This window comes from Drosophila takahashii, chromosome 2R (genome assembly GCF_030179915.1).
Source record: "Drosophila takahashii strain IR98-3 E-12201 chromosome 2R, DtakHiC1v2, whole genome shotgun sequence".
Classification (NCBI taxonomy): Eukaryota; Metazoa; Arthropoda; class Insecta; order Diptera; family Drosophilidae; genus Drosophila; species Drosophila takahashii.
In genome coordinates, this window is record NC_091679.1 from 40,577,351 (window position 1) to 40,596,991 (window position 19,641).

Sequence of the window (19,641 nt, forward strand, 5' to 3'; positions counted from 1 at the left end):
TACGATCCTGCTAAGCCCAGCGATTCAAAATGATGAGCAGTGACTTAAAGCTAAAGATAAACTAATCCCGAAAGGAAATCAAGGAGCAGCAGTATTTAATATAAGTTAGAAAGTTATCCAGTTCTTCGCTAAAACTAATTAAAATTAATTATATTGGCGATCCACTCAGTGTGGCTAAAAATATTGTTAAAAACATACAAACCATTAGATGAATAACTGACAATACCAAGCAGAACGAACCGTTCCCTTCCATAATACATAATCTTCTTCCCTAAAACGTCGCCAGGTTTTCCAAAGTTCTGACTTATTCCGCGAGGAAATTCCACACAAAATTGTTTCGGTTCAAGACCCCTCTGGATTCTGTCTGAACATTGTTTGGGATTAGTGATTGAAACGGTGAAATCAAAAGTATATATGCGTCCGTAGTCAAATACAGTAAAATATGGAGTGGAGTCGACTTCCTGGTCCCTTGAGTTCGCAAGCATACAAATCGGTTTTTGTCCCTCTGTAAAATATAAAATCAGCAACCAGGCGATACATTTATATAACGAAATGTATGTTACCTGGACCCTTTACCGGTCGATTAAGTTGTAGCAAAGCTATACCATTGCTAGTCGTAAAATATCCTTGGTTGTGAAAGGCTCGGATCACTTCATATGTGTTTTGTATTCCCAACACACTGACTTCTCTGTAGATAAATTTTAATTTATGTTCAATTAGCTAACATGCTTTTGATATATGTAACTTACAAGGACGCCAGTTTTAGCAAGCCTCTAGCATTTGTTAGGACAAATCCTGGAAATTTATATAACATTATTTTTAACATTATTTTAACACTAACCTGTGTCCAGTTTCCAAATGTAATGACCGTCGATCCACTTTTTTTTAAATTTAAATATTTTATAGAGATAGATAGATAGAAATACTCACGGTCTGTTATCATCACCCCCTGGGTCCTGAAATTGGTTCCATAAATGGTTGCGTGTAAATGCGATGCTATGGTACTACCACCACAGTCTCCGTACAACCACTTATTTTGATCCCTGCGAGGCTGTAGTGGTATTACTGCGGACTGTGAAGCATCCACAGTATCAAACTTTTTGATGGCATCCTCGATCCAGTCCACATAGCTTGTCACATCGGTGTAGACTCCAAGTCCATCGCAGTATCTTCTGCCAAAGCTCACGATCCCGAACTGAACTTTGAGAGTGTTTCCATTATATGGAATAGTGTTTATCAATGGACCACCGGAATCGCCCATACAAGTGTCACCGGATGAAAACCCAGCACATATCTGTTTTAAACTGACCCTCGATACCAGTCCCCTGAAGCACTCGTCTCGATTTAAATTGTTAAGGACGACGGTTTGAAGAATATCGCTTTCGGATCCGTTGTATTTTGTTCGTCCCCAGCCGAAGGCTTTAAACGTGGGTATTGCTTCTGCTACGTTCTTAATATTCTTATCCAAAACAATGCATATTGGATGAATGAAACCTGTAAAAAATTATAAGAAGTTTATAACTTTTTTAAGGTTGAAACCGATTTACATACGATTGAAGTCAACGCTGCTGGACAACTTGAGCAGACCAATATCATTTCCATCATCTGCATGTCCGGTGAACAAACGGTGCACTATTGCTTTTGTTACATTTATCTGAACCATTGCGTGATTTTTGTTGTATGCTCCCAACCTCACAAATCTTTATTCATAAAAAAATATTATTTAAAATTAATTTAGGCTTCCGTTTATAATACTTACAGGGTATCGTTTTTACGAATGCAATGCGCAGCAGTTAACACAAAACCTGAAAAAAAACATTTTTATATTATATTCCAATCTTGCTCTGTATCAAAATACGAACGTCTGTGAATCAGCGTGCCACCGCAAATAAAATCTGTGGCATTTCTTATGGCTGCCATCCAGGCGGCGTCTTCAACGAATGCATCCTTTCCGTTGAAGATTCTGGATGCAATAGAGCTTCCACAAGGTTCCTCTAAAAGCTGGGAAGCTCCTAGGTGAACGAGGAACCAAGCGAACAAAGGAATCCAAGCTATACGTGACTGCATATTCCGAGATGTTGAAAAGAACTGAATTCAATGGTCAAGATAACCCTCAAGTCACCCATTTTATGAACAGCCTTATCACTTCTTTCGAGGAAATACATAAATATTGCGTGGGGAATGCGAATTGAAGTGATCTTTAAGTAATAACTTTCCTGCTATCGGATTAATAGCCGCTTCCGAGAATTGATAATTTTAAGAATGCTACAAACATAAGTATATATTTTAGGACATTAAGTAATTTTAGATAACATTTAAAGCTGAACTTATGCAACTTATGCTTTAAAGAAAACATAACCAATATTAAGTTACCTTTTTTTAAATATTTATTCAATGTTGGGAAATAGGGAAATATATAGTATATATCTTCCCTAAAATTAATTAAAATTAATTATATTGGCGATCCACTCAGTGTGGCTCATAACATTGGCGAAAACGTTCAGCCCATTAGAAGAATAACTGAGAATACCAAAAAGAACAAACCGTTCCTTTCCCGAAAGCAGAATCTTTTTACCCAAAACGTCGCCAGGTTTTCCAAAATTCTGACTTATTCCGCGAGGAGTTTCCACACAAAGTTGATCTGGTTCTATTGCGTCCTGGATGCCGAGTGAACATTGGTAGTGGTTAATAAGTGAAACACCGTAATCAAAAATTCTTTTGCGTCCTCCAGCTTGCACAAAGTCAAATACAGTAAAAGTTGGAGTGGACGTTGCCTCCTGCTGGTCTTCTAGGTTCGCAAGCATGCAAATCGGTTTCACTCCGACTGAAAAATATAAATTTGGGAAATAAGGCGATATATATTTAAAGAAATATATTTTACCTGGGCCCTTTACCGGCCGATTGAGTTGCAACAAGGCAATACTATTGTTAACCGTTAAATACTCTTGGTTCTTGAAGATTCGGATCACTCTGTATGCTTGATAGGTTCTTCGGATTCCTAAGACACTCACGTCTCTGTGGATTAATTTTTATTTATTTTTTTAATGAACAACTAAATTTTTTAGACTACGTACAAGAAAGCAGCATTTTCTGGCAAGCCTCTGTCATTTGTTAGAACAAATCCTGAAAAATAAATATTGATTAAAACTGCAAGCATTATATTTTCTTAAACTTAAAATGTATATTTTATATAACCTAATGAAATTAGATTCAAATAGAACTGATAGTCACGGTCCGTTATCATCACGCCCTGGGCCATCAAATTAGGTCCATTAATCCTTGCCTGTAAATGAGATGCTATGGTATTTCCACCACAGTCTCCGTACAACCACATATCTTGATCCATGCGAGGCTGTAGAGGAATTTGCTTGATTCCTGGGGACTCTGATTGCTCCTCAGTATCAAACCTTTGAATGACAGCCTCAATCCAGTCCACGTAGCTTGTCACATCGGTGTAAACTCCAAGTCCATCGCAGTATTGGGTGCCAATGCTCACGATCCCGAACTGAGCTTCGCGAACGCTTCCATTAAGAACGATCTTGTTGGTCAATGGACCACCTGAATCGCCCTCACAAGTGTCCCCGGATGAAGAGCCAGCACATAGCTGGGTTAGACTGAGACTCATTGTTCCCAGTCCCCTTACGCACTTTGTTCGATCTAAATGGTCGATGACGATGGTTTGTAGAATATCACTTTCGTATCCCCTGTATTCAGTTAATCCCCAGCCGAAGGCTTTGAAGGTGGCCATTGTTTCTACATCGTTCTTAATATTTCTATCCAAAACTATGCAGATTGGATGAATGCGAACTGCAGAGAATTTTAATTAATATATTTTCCTGATCGGTGATACTATTTACATACCATTGTAGACGACGCTGCTGGACAACTTGAGCAGGCCTATATCATAACCATTTACAGGCTGTCCGTTGTACAAACGATGTGTCAATGCTTTTGAGACATTTCTCCGTTTTGTTGGTTCATTTCTGTTATATGCTCCCAACCAAACAAATCTTGATTTAAAACAAATAATTTTAGTTAAATCTTTATAAACACTCGTATTAAACTAATAATATTCATACTTACAGGATTCCCTGCCTATATATGCAATGCGCAGCAGTTAACACAAAGCCTGAACAAATTTTTTTATATTATAATCAAATCTTGTTTTGTAAAAAAAATACGAACGTTTGTGAATTAGCGTGCCACCGCAAATAAAATGCGTGACATTTCTTATGGCTGCCATCCAGGCGGCGTCTTGAAGTCTAGCATCATTGCCGTTCCGAATTTTGGGTGTAATTGAAGTTCCACAAGGTTCCTCTAAAAACTGGGAAGCTCCTCGGTGAACTAAAAACCAAGCGAACAAAGTAATCCAAGCTGAACGCGACTGCATTCTCCGAGATGCTAAAGAGAAATGCATTGAGATAACCCTACAGTCATTGCATTTATAGAAAGCCTTATCATTTCTTGCTCAGAATATGACAAAAATATTGCGTAGGTCATGAAAATTGAGTAAAAGTTTGCCCACAATCAGATTTCCGTGAATTTTACTGATGCTATATATTTTAAGTAGTAATCTTATATAAGCTCTAAAACTGAACGAACAAAATATTGAGTTTACATAACATTTACATGAATAACTCAACGATAATTCATAAAACTCGATCTAAAATGGGAAAGGTAGATTTTTGGTTAGTAATATAAAGTAGGTGGAATCATGTTTACTTACCCTCCAAAGGCGGGTTTCTGGGTATTGGAGTTTCCTGTCTGTGCCAGATTTCCGAAGGAGAGGCCTGACTCCTGGCCACCCAGGGTTTCAAAGATGTTTCCTTGCGTCGGCTTAGGAGCAGCACCAAACGCAGGAGGTGAAGCCACAGGAGTAGCCCCGCCGAATCCACCAAATCCCTTCGGACTGCCAAAGGTTGCTCCTCCGCCAAAGGTGGGGCTCGCTCCGAAGGCCGGCGATCCTCCAAAAACGGGCTTAGCTCCGAATCCTCCCGGTGCCGCTTGTTGCTGCGGCGTTTGCGGTGATCCAAAGCCCGACTGGGCCACGGATCCACCTCCTCCTTGCGCAAAACCACCGCCAAAAGCACCCGGCGCCGGTGTTGTCTGCGAGAAGGAGCCAAATCCACCGGAGCTGCTGCCGCCACCGCCAAAGATCGAGCCGCCAGAAACGGGAGAAGCTGCGGCTGGTGCAGGTGAACCAAAGATGGAACCTCCTCCGCCGCCGCCACCAAAAGCAGATGCTTGCGGGGTGCCCACGGGATTGGCGAATATATTTCCACCTGCCGCCGGCGAAGCTGCCGCCGACTGACCAAACACACTTTGGCCAAAGATCGAAGCACCTCCAGCGGCGGCGGGGGCAGGACTTTGTGGATTACTTCCGCCGAAAATGGAGCTCGAACCGAAGGGTGAACTAGCTGCACCGCCAAAAATGGATCCACCGTCGGCTGCGGGCGCCGGTTGTCCAAAGACATTTGGCTTGGCGGCTTGGCCAAAAATGTTGCCACCAGAAGCGGGTGCTGCAGTAGGAGGACTGCCGAATGGCGACGGATTGCTAATGGCAGCCGAGGCAAAGAGTCCAGTGGGTGGAGCAGCTGCTGAAGGAGCAGCAGCGGTAGCTGTTCCAAAAACACTGGTCTCCGGCTTGGGTATGCTGCCAAAAATGTTGCCACTCGGTGGTGTAGTTTTTGCAGCCGCTTGAAAAGGATTAGCCACTGGAGCAGCTGTTGAAGTTGCTGCTGCAAAGCCACCGCCAAAAACTGAAGTAGACGAGTTACTGGCCGTGGATGCGGTGGAGCTGCTGGGCGCCAAAGGAGCAGCAGCAGCAGTAGCGGCGGTAGTTGGAGCCACTCCAGCACTCAGGTTGCTAAAGGCATTCGAGAAGGAGAAGGCGCTGCCGGGAACAGCACTACTGGATGATGTCACTGTTGCGGCGCTAGTTGTTGCTGCTGGTGGAGCTGCACTTGCTGCAGGAGTCGTAGTCACAGTTGTAGCGGGTGCTGCAGTTGTTGTAATGGGTTCAGTTTTAATTGTGGTTTCCGAAACAGTTGTAGCTGCTGCAGAAGTCGTCGCTGGTTGTGCTGGAGTAATGCTGGCAAATAATCCCTTCGAGGCATCGCCGCTTCCGCCGCCAAACGAAAAGCTGCCAGAGGTTGAACCACTATTCAGACCTCCAAAAATATTGGCTGGTTTGGTGGAATCTAAAGCGGAAAGACATTTACTTGATGCTAAACTTAATAAGCATATAAAACTCTACCTGCTGGTGCTGCGTTTGGCTTGCAAATGTTGACAGAGCCGAAAAGACCGCCAGTGGAATCCGAGTTGCTTGCCGTGCTTACAGGAGGAACATCAGTTGAAGGGGTGGATGCTATAACAGGCGTTGGCTTGCTGGTGATTGTGGTGGTGCTGCTGGTCACTGTGGGTTCACTGGTGATTGGTTTAGTTGCAGCTGCAGCCGCGAACATGCCAAATGGAGCAGCTGAAGTGGTAGTAGCTGCCACAGGAACTGTGCTGCTAGGAGCTTCAGATTTTGGAGCAGCAGGGGCGGCTCCTCCAAAGCCCAGTGATGATCCCAATCCACCAAAGCTAAACGGAGAGCTGGAGGCACTTCCCACAGCTCCGCCAGTTCCTGTAAAACCTCCAAAGCCAATGGATTTAGTAGCGAGCTCTGCTTTAGGGGCTTGCGGTGCTATTTTTGTGACTTCAGGAACGGCTTTCACTGGCTTGATTTCAAGTCCTGCCTTTTGCTCTTTCTGCTTAGCTGCCTCTGGAGCAGGCTGTTCTTTTTCAATTGGTTTTGGTATTGGAGCTGATTCCACTGCAGGCGATCCTCCTCCAAACGAGAGCGCAGACTTGGCAGCACCGCCGCCAAAACTGAAGCTGGAACTACCGCTACTTAGTCCGCCGAACATGGAGAGTCCCGGCTTGGCAGCCTCACCAGGAGTCACGGTATTTGTGGTAGGAGTCACCGTGGATGTCTTCACAAATGGGCTGCTCTGGCTGAAGGAGAAAGGCGTCGATACAGGGACAGGATGGGGTTTTTCCATAGCCACCGGTTTTGATGGCATGGGTTTCGGCAGCTGAGGTGCCACTGGTTGTGGAACGTAAGGCATTGGAGCAACCACTGGTGCAGGAGGCGGAGCCACTGCTGCTTGGGTGTACTTGTTGGCCGTCGATGGCTTGGCAGCCGCTTTTTTAATCTGCTCCGCCCGGCGCTTGGTCTCCAAAATAACCTCCGACTTCAGGCCCACGCGATCCGGTCGCTGCGGTCCAATAATATTGATCTTCTGCAGCTGGACAACCTTTCGAATCTTTTGCAGCCTCTGATGCGTGAGCTTAGCTGCATTGGAGTCCACCACCTGGCTGAGACTCATTGAAAGTATCGAATCTGCCAATGTTTCCACTCTGCAGGAAGAAAAATAAAGCTTAAAATAGATTGGCATATAAAATCTAAACTACTAACGCTTCGTTGGTGCGGGTGCGACTGTTCTCCTGGTCGAGCAGTGCCGCCTGAAGCAATCCGCGTTCCTTGAGCTTGGCCTTGATGCTGTTCTGCTGGATTCGCTGCTGAGAGGCGAGGTTTTGCAGCTTAGTCAGCCGCTGGTAGATGCCCTCCAGGCAGGGCATGTGCATGCGCGACTTGGAGTTGCGCCGCACGACATCCTGGAACTGCTCCCACTGGACATCCACGTGCTGCTGGGCGAGACGCAGCTGGGCCTCATTGGCGGCCACGTAGCTCTGAAGGCGGGCGAGCATTCGACGGCCAGCGGGATCGCAGGAGCTGGAGTTCATCAGACGAGTGATGCTAAAAGAAGAAGGTTCTTAAAGGGAAGGTTTATAAGTAGAATAACTTTCTACCCACTCGGGTTTCCTGTAGATCTCCAGCTTGCCACGGCACTCGGCCACGATGGCATAAGCCTCATTGAGACCCTGACGCAATCCCTGCACATCCAACTCAAACTCCACATCCTTGGCTTGCTCGTTCAGCTCCTGTAGATCGTCCAATCGCTTGGCATAGACACGCAGAGCTGATGGGGCCACAATCTGCAAAAGGGAAACTAGAAATGTAACTACGAAACAAGAAAGGAAGCTAGCCTCGGCCAGCCGAAGCTTACATATATACCCTTTCAGATCATTCCTATCAAATCAAAATTCTTAAATTTTTAAAGAGTCATATCCCCGAGTAGAAAGAATGTAATAAAAATCAACAATGATATCATTTTTTTCCTATTAATTTCCATTTAATTTTTCGACCGTTCCTATGGCAGCTATATGATATAGTGTTCCGATTGCTTTTTATTAAAATAATATTCCCAAGAGTAGAAGGTAATATTTACAAAAACACCGAAGCTTTCTATGGGAGCTATAAGATATAGTTATCCGATCCGGCCGGTTCCGACTTATATAGTACCTGCTATAGAAAGAAGACTTTTGGGAAAGTTTCATCCCGAAAGCTTAAAAGCTTAGAGACTAGTTTGCGTGGAAACGGACGGACAGACGAACGGACAGGCGAATGGACATACGGACATGGCTGATGCCGATCAAGAATATATATACTTTAGGGTCGGAAACGTCTCCTTCACTGCGTTCATTCAAAGAGAATATAATATTTACTTACGCCCTTGAGCAGCTCCTTGGTTTGGTCCTTCTGCTTTTGAATATCCTGGCTAAAGGCCTCGATTTGCAGGGCAATCATGTCCTTGATAATGGGCTCAGTGTCATCTGGCTTGAGGGTGGCTTCTAGACTTGGAGGAGGAGCCGATGGTGCTGCCTTTGTGGCCACCGGTGTAAAAGTCGGCGGAACAGTGTAGAGCGGTTTGTTCACTGCAGCGGGAGCAGGAGCACTCGTTTCAGGAGCTGAACTACGTGGTAGCACAGCAGCACTTGCAGGCTTGCTTATTGGCATTCCGACATAGGCATTAGTTGCGGGTGCCGAGAACATGGAACCCAATGGAGGAGCCGCTGTTGTCGCACCAAATCCTCCAAAAGCAGAAGGTGGCTTGGCCACAGCAGCCTGCGGAGCAGCAAACGAGAGTGGAGCGGGCGTCGGAGCAGCTCCAAAGGATAGCTGTGGGGCAGGAGTTTTAACTGCCGGAGCTCCAAAGCCCGAGAACAGCGACGGCGGCTTGTCCTTCGAGGGAGCCGGCGTTGAAGTAACCGTGTTCGGTGTAAAAGCAAACGAAATGTCCGAGGGAGCGCTGACCGCAGGCGTCTTAGGCGGCGGACTGGTTGCCACTGGCTGCTCCTCCTCGGCGTCACTGGGAAGCAGCGTATTCAGTGGCCGGAACTGCCCCGAAGTATCTGCCACCGGAGGAGGTGGCGAGCAAACAGAGACCGCCGTGGGCAGCATATTCAGGAAATTGAACGAGAGCAGGGCTCCATCCGAGCCGAGAACATGCACCATTGGCATCGTCGGTAGCTTCTGCTCGTTGATGGTCAGTTGGTGTGTAGATGAAGTATCGTAGACGAAGCCCAAAGGGAAGGTCTCCTCCTGGGTGCTCTCACTCAAGGGCAACTCAATGCGCGCCTCGTCTAGAAGGGTAAACTGCTGCCAGGTGGGCGTGTCGCCAGTCTCTGCGGTGCCCATGACGCCCACCTCCACGCCATTGGCGGAGATCACGAGGAGCAGATTCCAAGGCGCCACATGGCTGAACAAGAACTGATGGTTCCTTGGACCATTCAGGCTGTAGCAGATGTCATAGTAGTTTACATAGCTGGGTGCCCCAACCTTCGGGGCATTTAGTATGTAAAGCGAAGGATTGCAATCCTCGCCGTGCTGCAGGAAGATCACCGCAAACTGGAAGGTGGACAGCCACTGGATGGCGATGGTGTCGAAGGGGGCATCATGGACGCCGGGTGGACACAGCAGCGTCTTCGCAGGCGTTAGATCCGGCTTGAATTGCTGTATCTTGCCGCCTGGAAATCCCAGGACAATCTGCTTTCCCTTGGGCGACCAGCAGCCGCACTTCACCTGCTGATTCTTGTCCAGCGAGTGCATCTCAAAGTTGCCGCCCTCCTTGAGGGCATACATCCCCAGAGCTCCATTGCTCAGGACCACAGCCAGGCTGTTGGGCAGCACGGGATTCCAGAGCAACTGGACGGCGTGCACATGATCCTCGGCAGCCAGGCGGATGTTATAAACGGGACGAATATCGGGGGTCATAAAGGAAGGCACCGCATAGATGCTGAGCAGGCTGGTGCCATTCTGGGTGTGATTCACGGCCAGTAAATTGCCATCGGAGCTGCAGGCGATGTAGTTGGGAATGCTGGGCAGCGGCACCAAACGCGCCTGCGGCTGTTGTCCTGTGCTCTTGGCATTTACCAGATCCTTTACGATAATCACTGCAGGTGGAAGAGGATTAGGTGGTTATATACTATGATAGAAACCCTTTCTTACCCTTAAGTTCCGGCTGCGTGGGATTCCCTCCGAATAGCAATCCCCGGCTGCTGGAGATTGCCAGCAATTTCACATTGCTCCGCGGATCGCCGCATTTTTTGAACGCCACGAATTTGTCGTGCAGTTTGAATTGAAAATCCTGTAACGAAATCATTGTTATTTTGACTTTTCAATCGAATGTTATTCGGCTCACCTGTGTGTCCCTGCAGGCGGGTGCATTTTGCGCCATTTTCGCTGATTTTAACTATTATTTTGCTAATTTCATGCAGTTTGTCAAAAATTCAGTTTGAGCCAGCGGTGTGGCTGCAGGTCAAGAACGTTGAAAAGGCAGATAAACAAAAAGCGCGCCACAGCGTGTACGGTCATATAAGAGGAACTCACCACAGACAAATTCACCCTACATAAAAAAAAATTGTTTTCAATTTTTAAAAAAAGTTAAACATTTCATAATTTAAAATTTTATTGTTTATGCTAAAGAAATAAAAGACTGATTTCCAAAAAATATCATAGTATTTTTTTTAACCCAAGGGTAGATTAATTAAATGTTTGTTGTTTTGTTCAAATTTTTCTGTTGCCTTGTTTAACTGATCTGTTTTATTTTCAAATAAATCAGATCTAAAACATGTATAATTTTTTAGCCTTGTTGGATACCAACCAAAATAAAACAAAATATGTATTTATTTTTTTATTTGAAAGTAAATAACGCGCTGAAATGTTTAACAATCTGAATAAGAGCTCATCAACATATAAATATTTAGCAATTTAATGTTTTTATTTAGGGAATACCCTCTCTATTTCGAAATAAAATCCGAGTGTGACCAGATTGCCTTTTGTTAGTACTCATCTGCTTGGTATTTTTTGTGCGCCCCAGCATGAAAATTTCAGCACAGCAGCAGCTTTGTTGTTGTTCGTCTGTCTCTGTCCAGCAAGCGTTCCTTTTTGTTTGCTGAGAATTAAACAAAAGCGATTTGTTCGCGGGCAATGCATTCGCAAAACTGGGCACAGAACATCGGCTCTTTCTCTGTCGAGTGAAAAGTGCACAAAGCCATGTAGTTGAAACCGAGCTGGCGAGTCGCAATTATCCAGTGGCGACGCAACACGGTGCTAAAAATTGCGTAGCCAAATAATTTCGAAGTCCTCCTGCTCCTCAAAATCGTAGTAACCAAATAAAATAGCCCCATAATCGAGTGAAAAGTAATTCAGTGAAGTTTAGTTCGAAATTGTCTATAAAGTCTCGTTAGAAATACAAATATAGCACACGGAAAAGTCGAGGAAATTACAGGTGATAATTAAGGGTGAGAAAAGGAAAAAGGATAATGAAATCAACGCATGTAATACCCTGTAATTTTCGTTTTTCCAGAACTGATAAGGCCTTCAAGATGATCAGCAGTCTGTTTTCGCGGCTTATAATGTGAGTAATCGGTTACCCAGTAATCCCCAACTTCATAGCATAACCCCTGAGAGCGAGTGAGAGCGCTGCAGAGCTGCTGACCCCCAAAAAAAAAAACAGAAACAACAAACTTTTCAAGCTCGGCCTTCAAAAATCGAGTAAAAAGCACCTACGAAAGTCACCGTCGTCGATTCCTAATTGTGTGGGCGTCACGCTTCTGATTTTTCGTTATATTTCCGTGGTTTCTCGATTCGCTGATTACCAGATTGTTTGTTTATTAATCAGCTGTCGCCGTCGCGCCGCAAAGTACCGTTCACTTGTGCGAGTGTGTGTGCGTAACCCCCAATTGAACTCCTAATTTGGAGTTTCCACTTACCGAGTCCCCAAGTTTCCGAGGCCGACGCACTCGCTTACTCCCGATTTGGGTGCAGAACATGTGCATATAGCCGATATGGGCGACCCGGCGACTCTCTTTGTGACTCCATTGTTGTCAATATTTATAGATCGCGGTCGAATTGGCAAACCTAACGATTGCTCATACGCCACAGTGGCGGGCAAGATTGTAGGAACTCTTTGTTAGGATACTCGAAAACAGTGAGTCCTTGATACAGTGAATTACAGTTTTAGGTTTTATCAGTAATACAGAGTACTTGATTTAAAACATACGGTAAATGGTTTGACAAATATAAATTTATTTAAGAAATATTTTATATTAATAATAAAATATTTTAAACGAAAAACCCAATTAACAATCAGCATAAATATTTTTAGATCCAGATAACTCCATAAAAAACTTCATAATCATTTTTAAATGAAATAACAGTCATATGTTCTTAGAAGAGAAGATTGAGTATGCCAGAGATTTTTTGAATCCTTGTTTAGGATACTCCAAAACAGTGAGTGCTTATTACAGTAAACTATTTAAATTTAAAAAGTAAAATTTTTATTTTTATCAGTTTTACTGTGCTTGTTTTAAAACATAGGGCAATTTATTTGAAAAATATCAATTTATTTTTCACAAAAAACTTAAATAAAAATTAGCATAAAAGTATTTATATCCAGATAATTCCATAAAATACTTTATAACAATTTTTAAATGAAATAACAGTCAATAAAAAAAGTATGTTCTCAAAAGTGAAGATTGAGTAATATCAATTAATTTTTTTTGTTTTCTCTATATTTTTTTTAAGTCTAAAAGAATCATTAGGGTAGCATAATTTTCTGTTTATGGTTTAAAGTTCCGAACCCTTTCAAGTGCTACTTTTGTGAACGCAGCTGTCGTTCGGAACTGCGGCACATTCCTCCGTGTAAACATTGCCACGGGCTGCTTCTCTATTGCTGCTGCTCTCTAGACCCGATCGCGGGTTTATTAATAGACCCCCCGCCTGAGCGTTAGACGCCGCATCTGGGGGCTCTCCGCCGGCAGTCTCTGCTCGGCGTTCTAGCGGCCAGGAACGATCTGCGATCCGCGCTGCGGGCAATGCATCCCCGTTGCCATGAGGCCCATCTATCAGCAGGAGCAGCCGCTCTTCTACCAGCGGCCAGCTAATCTCCGACGCCTACGTCATCCGCCGGGCACCGCCGTCTACGGACGCAGCTATTCGCTCGAGGATCAGCCGGAGGAGGATGTGATCCCGGTCTATCCAAAGTTTATTTACGCCCCACAGCAGCAGTCGCATCAGCAGCAAAGGGCTCAATATCCGCTGTATCAGCTGGGCGATTCACTGAGCTCGCTGGACAGTGATTACCCGGGCGATGAGTACAGTGGAGCCTACATAGTGGAAGAAAGGGTAGCGGCTCCCACTCCGAAAGTAGTCCAGAATCTCAATGCCCTGGGGCGACTGTTAGAGCTCCTGCAGCGCTGTCCTCTGCCATGTCTCTCCTTCAACACGGCCTGCATCTGCTCGCTGATTGTCATTTTCCTAGCGCCGCGTACTTGTGCCCAGAGTTTACTGTTTCCCGCTTTCAGATTGTTCTGCGGCACCCTGTACCCGGCCTATGCCTCTTATAAGGCCGTCAGGACCAAGGATGTCAAGGAATATGTAAGTATACTGAAAAATAAATCCCCCTTTTTAATTAGAAATAATGTACTACTTAATGGGTATTTAATAACACACATTCTGACCTAATATGTATAATAAAATTTAAAATTATATTCGGATTCAAAAGGGGGGATCCCATCCATAATCATTTGTAATAATCATATAATTTATTACTTAATGGCTATTTAATAGCAATCATTGCGACCTAATTTGTAATAATAAGACTGCAAATTAAATTAATTTGTCAGCTTTCATTTAAATTACCAGCTCTGTAAATTGAATGTTATTAAATTGAGTACCTAATTAAGTTCTGTATACGGAAAAAATATAAAAAAAATATATATTATTATTATATTATTTATAATCATTTTAACAATTTTTCTTCATCTCTCCCCAGGTTAAATGGATGATGTACTGGATTGTCTTTGCATTTTTCACCTGCATTGAAACATTCACGGACATCTTCATCTCCTGGCTTCCGTTCTACTACGAGGTGAAGGTGGCCCTGGTCTTCTGGCTCCTCTCGCCGGCCACAAAGGGCAGTTCAACGCTGTACCGCAAATTCGTGCATCCCATGTTGACGCGCCACGAACAGGTGGGGCTAGAAATCTTATAAATATACATATATCTCTCTGTACATCTGAAATTCCTCTCTTTTTTCTTTGTGCACAGGAGATCGACGAGTATGTGAATCAGGCCAAAGAGCGGGGCTATTCGGCGGTCCTGCAGCTGGGCTCCAAGGGAGTGAACTATGCCACCAATGTGCTCATGCAGACGGCCATCAAGGTAATCCTCCCCCACCCATCCGCATCCACACACAGCCCCCACTGAAACACACACTCACCCCACACTCATCGCACACTCACTCGACTCATTTTGGCCATTTTCGATCGCCTCCAGCGTCGTTGCATAAAATGAGCAGCAGCAGCAGCGGCAGCTTTTCTATATTCGAAACATTTTGCGCAACACTCTCGCGTGCTCATCTTAATCATCATCCGCCCAACTGGTCAGCGAATCCCCAGCAGTTTGCAGGCAGCGCTTCCCATCCAAGAGAATCAGAATTCAGAATCATCATCGCCTTCATCATCAGCTCGCCTTCTCTTCTCTTCACATCTAATTTTTACTTTTATTATTATTTAGTTTAAACTTTTAACGTCTAGAATTGAATGCTCTTTTGTGCCATTTGCGTGTTTCTTTCGATTTAGTTTTAGTTTGTAGTGTGTTTGTTTCTCTTTGTGTAGCCAGATCACTACTATATACACTGTATGTGATAAACGCTGAAAGATAAATCAACATGTTGAAACGCTGTAATAAAAACAAAAACTGAACAAACCCAAATCATGCCAAAGATCCCAGATACCCGTCGCAATTCACAACTGTTTGTAAACAATTCAGATGTGGGCCAAGACACTTGTGGACTGCAACCGATTGGATGTATTGGATAGAATCTGGAGGGCAGAGATGCATTAGTTCATAAATAAATAATGCCCGTTGATGTAGGTCAGAGAACCGAGATATTGACAGATAAATTATGCGGACTGAAAGGTGCAAGTAATTTTAATATATAGGTTAAGTGGCACATTCCTTATAGTTAATCATCCGATCTCTGGAAATCTTGAGTTTCCTTCTTTGTTAGCAAACAAAGACATTCGTTTATGATTTTTTTTAAGAGAAGGAAAATTTTAATACTGTATTCTTTGCTCTTTAGAAGGAGAAAAGTAAAGTGTCCTTCTAAAACCTGATTAATTTGATATATAATCAAGATTGTATTACATTTTTCCAACAAACAAAGTGGCTGGTTCACTTTATAGCGAATTAATCATCAGGGAAAAAAGGGAAGAAACTGCTCTTCTTTGTTCCTAGACAAAGAAACTCGTTTGGTTTTGGAACAAAAGCGAAAAGAGTTCTCTTTATAAGTAGGTATACCTATATTTGAGTCCTCTAAAAGAGTCTACTGTGCGTTGTTTTCAACCCAAGACATCTGCCGGCACTCCTTGCTTCCACTGATTTGCATTCCGCTGATTTTACTCGGCCAGCTGCCCAGTTGCACAATTCTAATTCCAATTCCGAATAGCCTCTGGGGTAGGGCAGTCTACATATAAATAGAAATAGATACGATACCGGGGCATGAGACAATTCTTGAGCGTGTGTGTAAAGTGCCTCATTTGACCCAGCTGCAATTCATTTCAATTTGAGACTTTTGCGTTGCCTCTATTTTAATTAACTTTTTTCGTTTCTTCACTTATGTTTCTTTGCATTTAACCAACCAACAAACACCAATCAAAAAAAAATAAAACCACCAATCAAAATCCCAACTAAACGCACCTGCCTGCACCGCTCGATTGCCACTAACCACCCGCTAACTGCTAGACCTATGCGCTGACCACGGCTCCATCGGTCCATGGACGTGGCCTGCAGAACTCCCATTCGGCGGATGAGCTTTCCCGGGGTCAGGATATGCTGGACAGCACGGACAACTGGCTGCCGCGGTCCAGTTCTTTGACCAGCATCGAGAGCTATGCGGAGACGGTCTACGAGCCGCGGACGGAGACCAGGCGCCTGGTCATCCGTGAGGTTTCCGAGGAGGTGGAGCCCGAAGATGAGCCCATGGGTGATGCCGGAGCAGCTCGCCTGCGGGATCTGCCCGTGCGCAAGGCTCAACCACGTCGTGCTGGAGGCGCCACCAGAACGGCAGGCAAACGTGGTCAGAGGAGCAACGATACGGAAGCCAGCAGCTCAGCCAATGTGATCCGCTCGCGCCGCAAGCTACGCGATCCCACGCCCGATGTGGACATCGAGGGCTACTAGAGATGGCCCATGATATCCAAAAACAGATACTCAGATAGTCGAACGATCGAATTTTAAACACACTCAGCGAAACACTCACCAATCATCACCTTAACCCCGTTTTAATTTTTTCCAATCATGTATTATTGCTATGTTTATGCCTAAGTTTTTCGATTAGTTGTAGTTTAGAAGTTAAAATTAAATTTATTCAAATGTTAAATCTTGTGCTCTACTCCACCAACAAACTATCACTTGAAACCCTCGTAAAGGGCGGTGGAAATCTGGTGCAGACGATCAAGCGGAGCTATAGCCTCAGCGATCTCAGTGAGCCGGATATGCATCGCACCCAGGACGAGCTGGACGCGGTGATGATGTCTTCGATGGCCTCGTCGGCGGTGGTCATGCGTTCGCCCTCCACGGGCGCTCGCCTCCTGAGGCCAAGGAATCAGACGCCCGTGGGCAGAAGCGGCAGTGGAACACGCCACTCCACGGGCATGTATTTCACGGAGGTGGATGTGACCGCCAAGAATGCGGGCGATTTCAAGTGAGTATCATAAAGGGATTGGGATTGCTAAGCGGTACCACAAAAATTCAGAATTTCAGGAAAATTATAATAATATCTTAACTCTTAGGATCTAATTAAAATAAAAGATTTTGTTATATTAGTTTGGAATTTTTTAAAAAGGTCTTTTTGAAACAAAGAACCAAAATTAAAGGCTTTATAAACCCATGTAAAATCTGTAGTTTACAAAAAATGTTTAAAAAACATTTTTTTTAGCATCAACATATAACTTATATTATTTAGCACCAACATATAACATAAATATATTTTGTCAGAATTTCAGAATAATTAAATGTACAATGCTATAATATCTAAACTTTTAAGATCTAATTCCAATGCAAGAATTAGTAATACCTATTAGTTTAGAAATTTTTAAATAGGTATTTTGAAAAAAGTACCAAAATCAGTGGCTTCATAAACCCATGTAAAATCTGTAGTTTACAAAAAATGTTTAAACCACTTTTTTTTTTATAGCATCAACATCTAAAATATCTTTTGTAGCACCAACATATAACATATCTAACATATCTTTTTGTGGTTCCTACTTTACAAGATAATATTATTTTAAAATCTGATTTCTTATATACCTTATCAGCTACAACATTCGCAGCCAGGATGACATCAGCTCCGGCTACTCGAGTGCCGAACCCGTGAGCGGTCTCAGTCGCACCTCCTCCATGACGAATGCTTCCAAGGGTCGGGCCAAGTCCAAACGCAATGAGGTAGGAATTATTTGTGTATTTTTATCTGCAACTATCTTAATCCGTTTGGAGATTGGTGTTGGTTAGCAGTTGCTGGAGGAGATGAGGGACGAGGTCTACTTAGACAACCAGCTGTACTTTCAAGGTGTGCGAGGGGAGAATTCGGTTCCAGCGGTCCAGGAACTGAAGATTGTGGAGAGTTTTGAAAGAATCCCATTTGAGGAGGAGGTGGAGAGGGAGGAGGAGGATAAAGACATCGCGGAAGATGAGGACTTTTTCGAGGCCTTGCCTTTAATAGAGGAGGACTTAAATGAAGAGGAAGTAGGGAAGCGAAACCAAGATCCACTAAAGAATTTTATTCAAGAGGAGGAGTTTGAAGATGCTGTATTTCAAAAACCTGAAGAGGATACCCAGAAAATCAATGATATGAGTGCAGAGGTAACTAAAGAAAAGCTGGAAAATCAGAACACAAATGGAACTGCTGAACCCCAGCTAAGCAAACCATATGTCCAACCACCCATAGACCCCTTTTTACTGGTCCTGAGCACTTCTGCATCGGCACCAGATCCCTTTCTACCCGAAAGACCGCGTCCAATGTCGCCTCGTGAAATGCGGGCCACGCTGGAGGAGATTAAGCACAGCTTCCGTGCCCAATTGGAACCGGAATCGCCCTCTATATCCAACTCCCCGTCGCCCTCTTTGCGACCCAGGGCCAATCATGGCAAGGGGCGGGCTCCACCGCCGCCACTGCCACCAAAAAAACACTCACTAAGTCCCCAACCGGACGCCATCAGCCAGACATCGACGGGCAGCGTGGAACGCAAGTCAGGTATCGGCCAACTGTTCAAGCAAATCAAAGCTAATGTGCTGCGTAACAAAGCTAATCCCAGCCAGCGGCCGGAGGATGAGCAGCTGGCGGCCAAAGAGACGCAGATTTGAAGTAAGCCCAGCTCGAAGCTCTCATCATCCCAGTGTTATGTTTCGCTCACCGCCGGGCGATTTCATCTGCGCCTTTAACTTCCATGGCCCCTGAAAATATGGCATTCTATCCTTTTGTACAGTTGCGTTACTAACTCTTAGATTTAAGCATTTGCAGCATGTTGTTTGAAATGTTTTAAGTGGTATACAAACTCTAATTTTATATTTTAATTCCTTCATTTATTGCAGGACAAATCCATGTCTGCTAGCTGCACCACTTTGCCCCGTTCGAGCAGCCGGAAAACGGACAGATCCCAAGTGGGTGGAACTGGTGCCACTGGTGGGCAGGCCAAAACGCGCAACAAGTCGGAAAAGTAGTGGAGCATCATCAAGATATTGATTTAGGTGGATGGAAAGTATAAATCCATAGAACCAGAACCTCATGTTTTAGTTTAAATTGTAACTTAATACGGATATCGATACAGATTATGATAATATTAGCTATATATGCATATGCATTGTGTACTTTGTTTGTGATTCTATTAGAGCTCCAGGCGCACTACGTTCCTGGTGGCCATTTGGTACTCATTTCGTGACTAGTTTAGCGTTAAGCGAGTCTCCTAGCCTATCTGCCCCCAAAAAAGGTTCTCCAACAGCTGTACTAACCAAAAATGAAACCCCAAGAAACCTATCAATTGTGTAGCATAAATTCCTAATATTGTAATTGAGCATTAAATAAAAGAACCTATACCATTGAACTGAACAATTAGAGAAGTTTTTGATGTTCTAAAACTTTGAAATAGTTAGGATATCGTTGGTATTTAAAATAATATTTGTTATTCAAG

At 44.1% G+C, this 19,641-nt stretch overlaps 4 protein-coding genes and 1 long non-coding RNA gene across 17 annotated transcripts; 1 reads left to right on the forward strand and 4 right to left on the reverse strand.

Moving 5' to 3' along the window:
• Nucleotides 1-540: 540 nt before the first annotated feature.
• Nucleotides 541-2,068, reverse strand: LOC108058503 (venom protease-like). Its single transcript, XM_070212129.1, has 7 exons — nt 1,863-2,068; nt 1,760-1,805; nt 1,552-1,700; nt 931-1,494; nt 842-878; nt 750-773; nt 541-688 (listed from the first exon to the last, which is right to left on the reverse strand). Exons 1-7 carry the CDS (start codon nt 2,065-2,067, stop codon nt 541-543), a joined length of 1,173 nt encoding a protein of 390 aa, XP_070068230.1. The 5' UTR covers nt 2,068.
• Nucleotides 2,069-2,414: 346 nt separating this feature from the next.
• Nucleotides 2,415-4,434, reverse strand: LOC108058530 (chymotrypsin-like protease CTRL-1). 3 transcript variants are annotated; one of them, XM_070212804.1, is made up of 7 exons: nt 4,186-4,434; nt 4,084-4,129; nt 3,862-4,010; nt 3,196-3,807; nt 3,075-3,123; nt 2,882-3,015; nt 2,415-2,824 (listed from the first exon to the last, which is right to left on the reverse strand). In XM_070212804.1, the coding sequence occupies exons 1-7, from the start codon at nt 4,415-4,417 to the stop codon at nt 2,439-2,441; spliced, it is 1,608 nt and encodes a 535-aa protein (XP_070068905.1). In that variant the 5' UTR covers nt 4,418-4,434; the 3' UTR covers nt 2,415-2,438. The 3 variants fall into 3 exon arrangements, 2 of the variants coding, with proteins under 2 accessions (XP_070068905.1, XP_070068906.1); XR_011417847.1 differs by lacking the exons at nt 2,415-2,824; nt 2,882-3,015 and having other exon boundaries at nt 3,088-3,123; nt 3,196-3,352; nt 3,408-3,807; XM_070212805.1 differs by lacking the exons at nt 2,415-2,824; nt 2,882-3,015; nt 3,075-3,123 and having other exon boundaries at nt 3,167-3,352; nt 3,408-3,807.
• A 98-nt stretch (nt 4,435-4,532) lies between these two features.
• Nup214 (nuclear pore complex protein Nup214) lies at nt 4,533-10,738 on the reverse strand. The gene is made up of 8 exons (XM_017143304.3): nt 10,590-10,738; nt 10,397-10,535; nt 8,618-10,341; nt 7,862-8,043; nt 7,463-7,804; nt 6,257-7,404; nt 4,727-6,200; nt 4,533-4,663 (listed from the first exon to the last, which is right to left on the reverse strand). The coding sequence occupies exons 1-8, from the start codon at nt 10,623-10,625 to the stop codon at nt 4,639-4,641; spliced, it is 5,070 nt and encodes a 1,689-aa protein (XP_016998793.2). The 5' UTR covers nt 10,626-10,738; the 3' UTR covers nt 4,533-4,638.
• Nucleotides 10,739-11,232: 494 nt separating this feature from the next.
• On the forward strand, nt 11,233-19,554 carry ReepA (Receptor expression enhancing protein A). Of its 11 annotated transcripts, none has more exons than XM_017143272.3 (9): nt 11,233-11,678; nt 11,757-11,807; nt 13,756-13,828; nt 14,226-14,423; nt 14,501-14,614; nt 16,885-17,159; nt 17,773-17,899; nt 17,966-18,818; nt 19,046-19,554. In XM_017143272.3, exons 2-8 carry the CDS (start codon nt 11,776-11,778, stop codon nt 18,815-18,817), a joined length of 1,671 nt encoding a protein of 556 aa, XP_016998761.2. In that variant the 5' UTR covers nt 11,233-11,678; nt 11,757-11,775; the 3' UTR covers nt 18,818; nt 19,046-19,554. The 11 variants fall into 11 exon arrangements, with proteins under 11 accessions (XP_016998761.2, XP_016998760.2, XP_016998762.2 ...); XM_017143271.3 differs by having other exon boundaries at nt 11,234-11,691; XM_017143273.3 differs by having other exon boundaries at nt 11,234-11,691; nt 17,969-18,818.
• LOC138912328 (uncharacterized) lies at nt 14,993-15,862 on the reverse strand. The gene is made up of 3 exons (XR_011417856.1): nt 15,755-15,862; nt 15,162-15,276; nt 14,993-15,105 (listed from the first exon to the last, which is right to left on the reverse strand). It is a non-coding gene; the product is annotated as an uncharacterized lncRNA (long non-coding RNA).
• Nucleotides 19,555-19,641: the final 87 nt, after the last annotated feature.

What these genes read in the sequence shown, in the direction of transcription:
- LOC108058503 (XM_070212129.1), bottom strand. Translation starts at nt 2,067, where the DNA reads ATGCAGTCACGTATAGCTTGGATTCCTTTGTTCGCTTGGTTCCTCGTT. An exon ending in TGGCACGCTGATTCACAGAC is followed by an intron (nt 1,806 to 1,862) that starts GTTCGTATTTTG and finishes GTTTTTTTTCAG; the next exon opens with GTTTTGTGTTAACTGCTGCG. An exon ending in TTGCTAAAACTGGCGTCCTT is followed by an intron (nt 689 to 749) that starts GTAAGTTACATA and finishes ATTTATCTACAG; the next exon opens with AGAAGTCAGTGTGTTGGGAA.
- LOC108058530 (XM_070212804.1), bottom strand. Translation starts at nt 4,417, where the DNA reads ATGCATTTCTCTTTAGCATCTCGGAGAATGCAGTCGCGTTCAGCTTGG. An exon ending in TGGCACGCTAATTCACAAAC is followed by an intron (nt 4,130 to 4,185) that starts GTTCGTATTTTT and finishes AAATTTGTTCAG; the next exon opens with GCTTTGTGTTAACTGCTGCG. An exon ending in CCAGAAAATGCTGCTTTCTT is followed by an intron (nt 3,016 to 3,074) that starts GTACGTAGTCTA and finishes ATTAATCCACAG; the next exon opens with AGACGTGAGTGTCTTAGGAA.
- Nup214 (XM_017143304.3), bottom strand. Translation starts at nt 10,625, where the DNA reads ATGGCGCAAAATGCACCCGCCTGCAGGGACACACAG. An exon ending in CACGCAGCCGGAACTTAAGG is followed by an intron (nt 10,342 to 10,396) that starts GTAAGAAAGGGT and finishes TTCCACCTGCAG; the next exon opens with TGATTATCGTAAAGGATCTG. An exon ending in CCAAGGAGCTGCTCAAGGGC is followed by an intron (nt 8,044 to 8,617) that starts GTAAGTAAATAT and finishes TCCCTTTTGCAG; the next exon opens with ATTGTGGCCCCATCAGCTCT.
- ReepA (XM_017143268.3), top strand. Translation starts at nt 13,283, where the DNA reads ATGAGGCCCATCTATCAGCAGGAGCAGCCGCTCTTCTACCAGCGGCCA. An exon ending in TGTTGACGCGCCACGAACAG is followed by an intron (nt 14,424 to 14,500) that starts GTGGGGCTAGAA and finishes CTTTGTGCACAG; the next exon opens with GAGATCGACGAGTATGTGAA. An exon ending in TCATGCAGACGGCCATCAAG is followed by an intron (nt 14,615 to 16,884) that starts GTAATCCTCCCC and finishes ACCCTCGTAAAG; the next exon opens with GGCGGTGGAAATCTGGTGCA.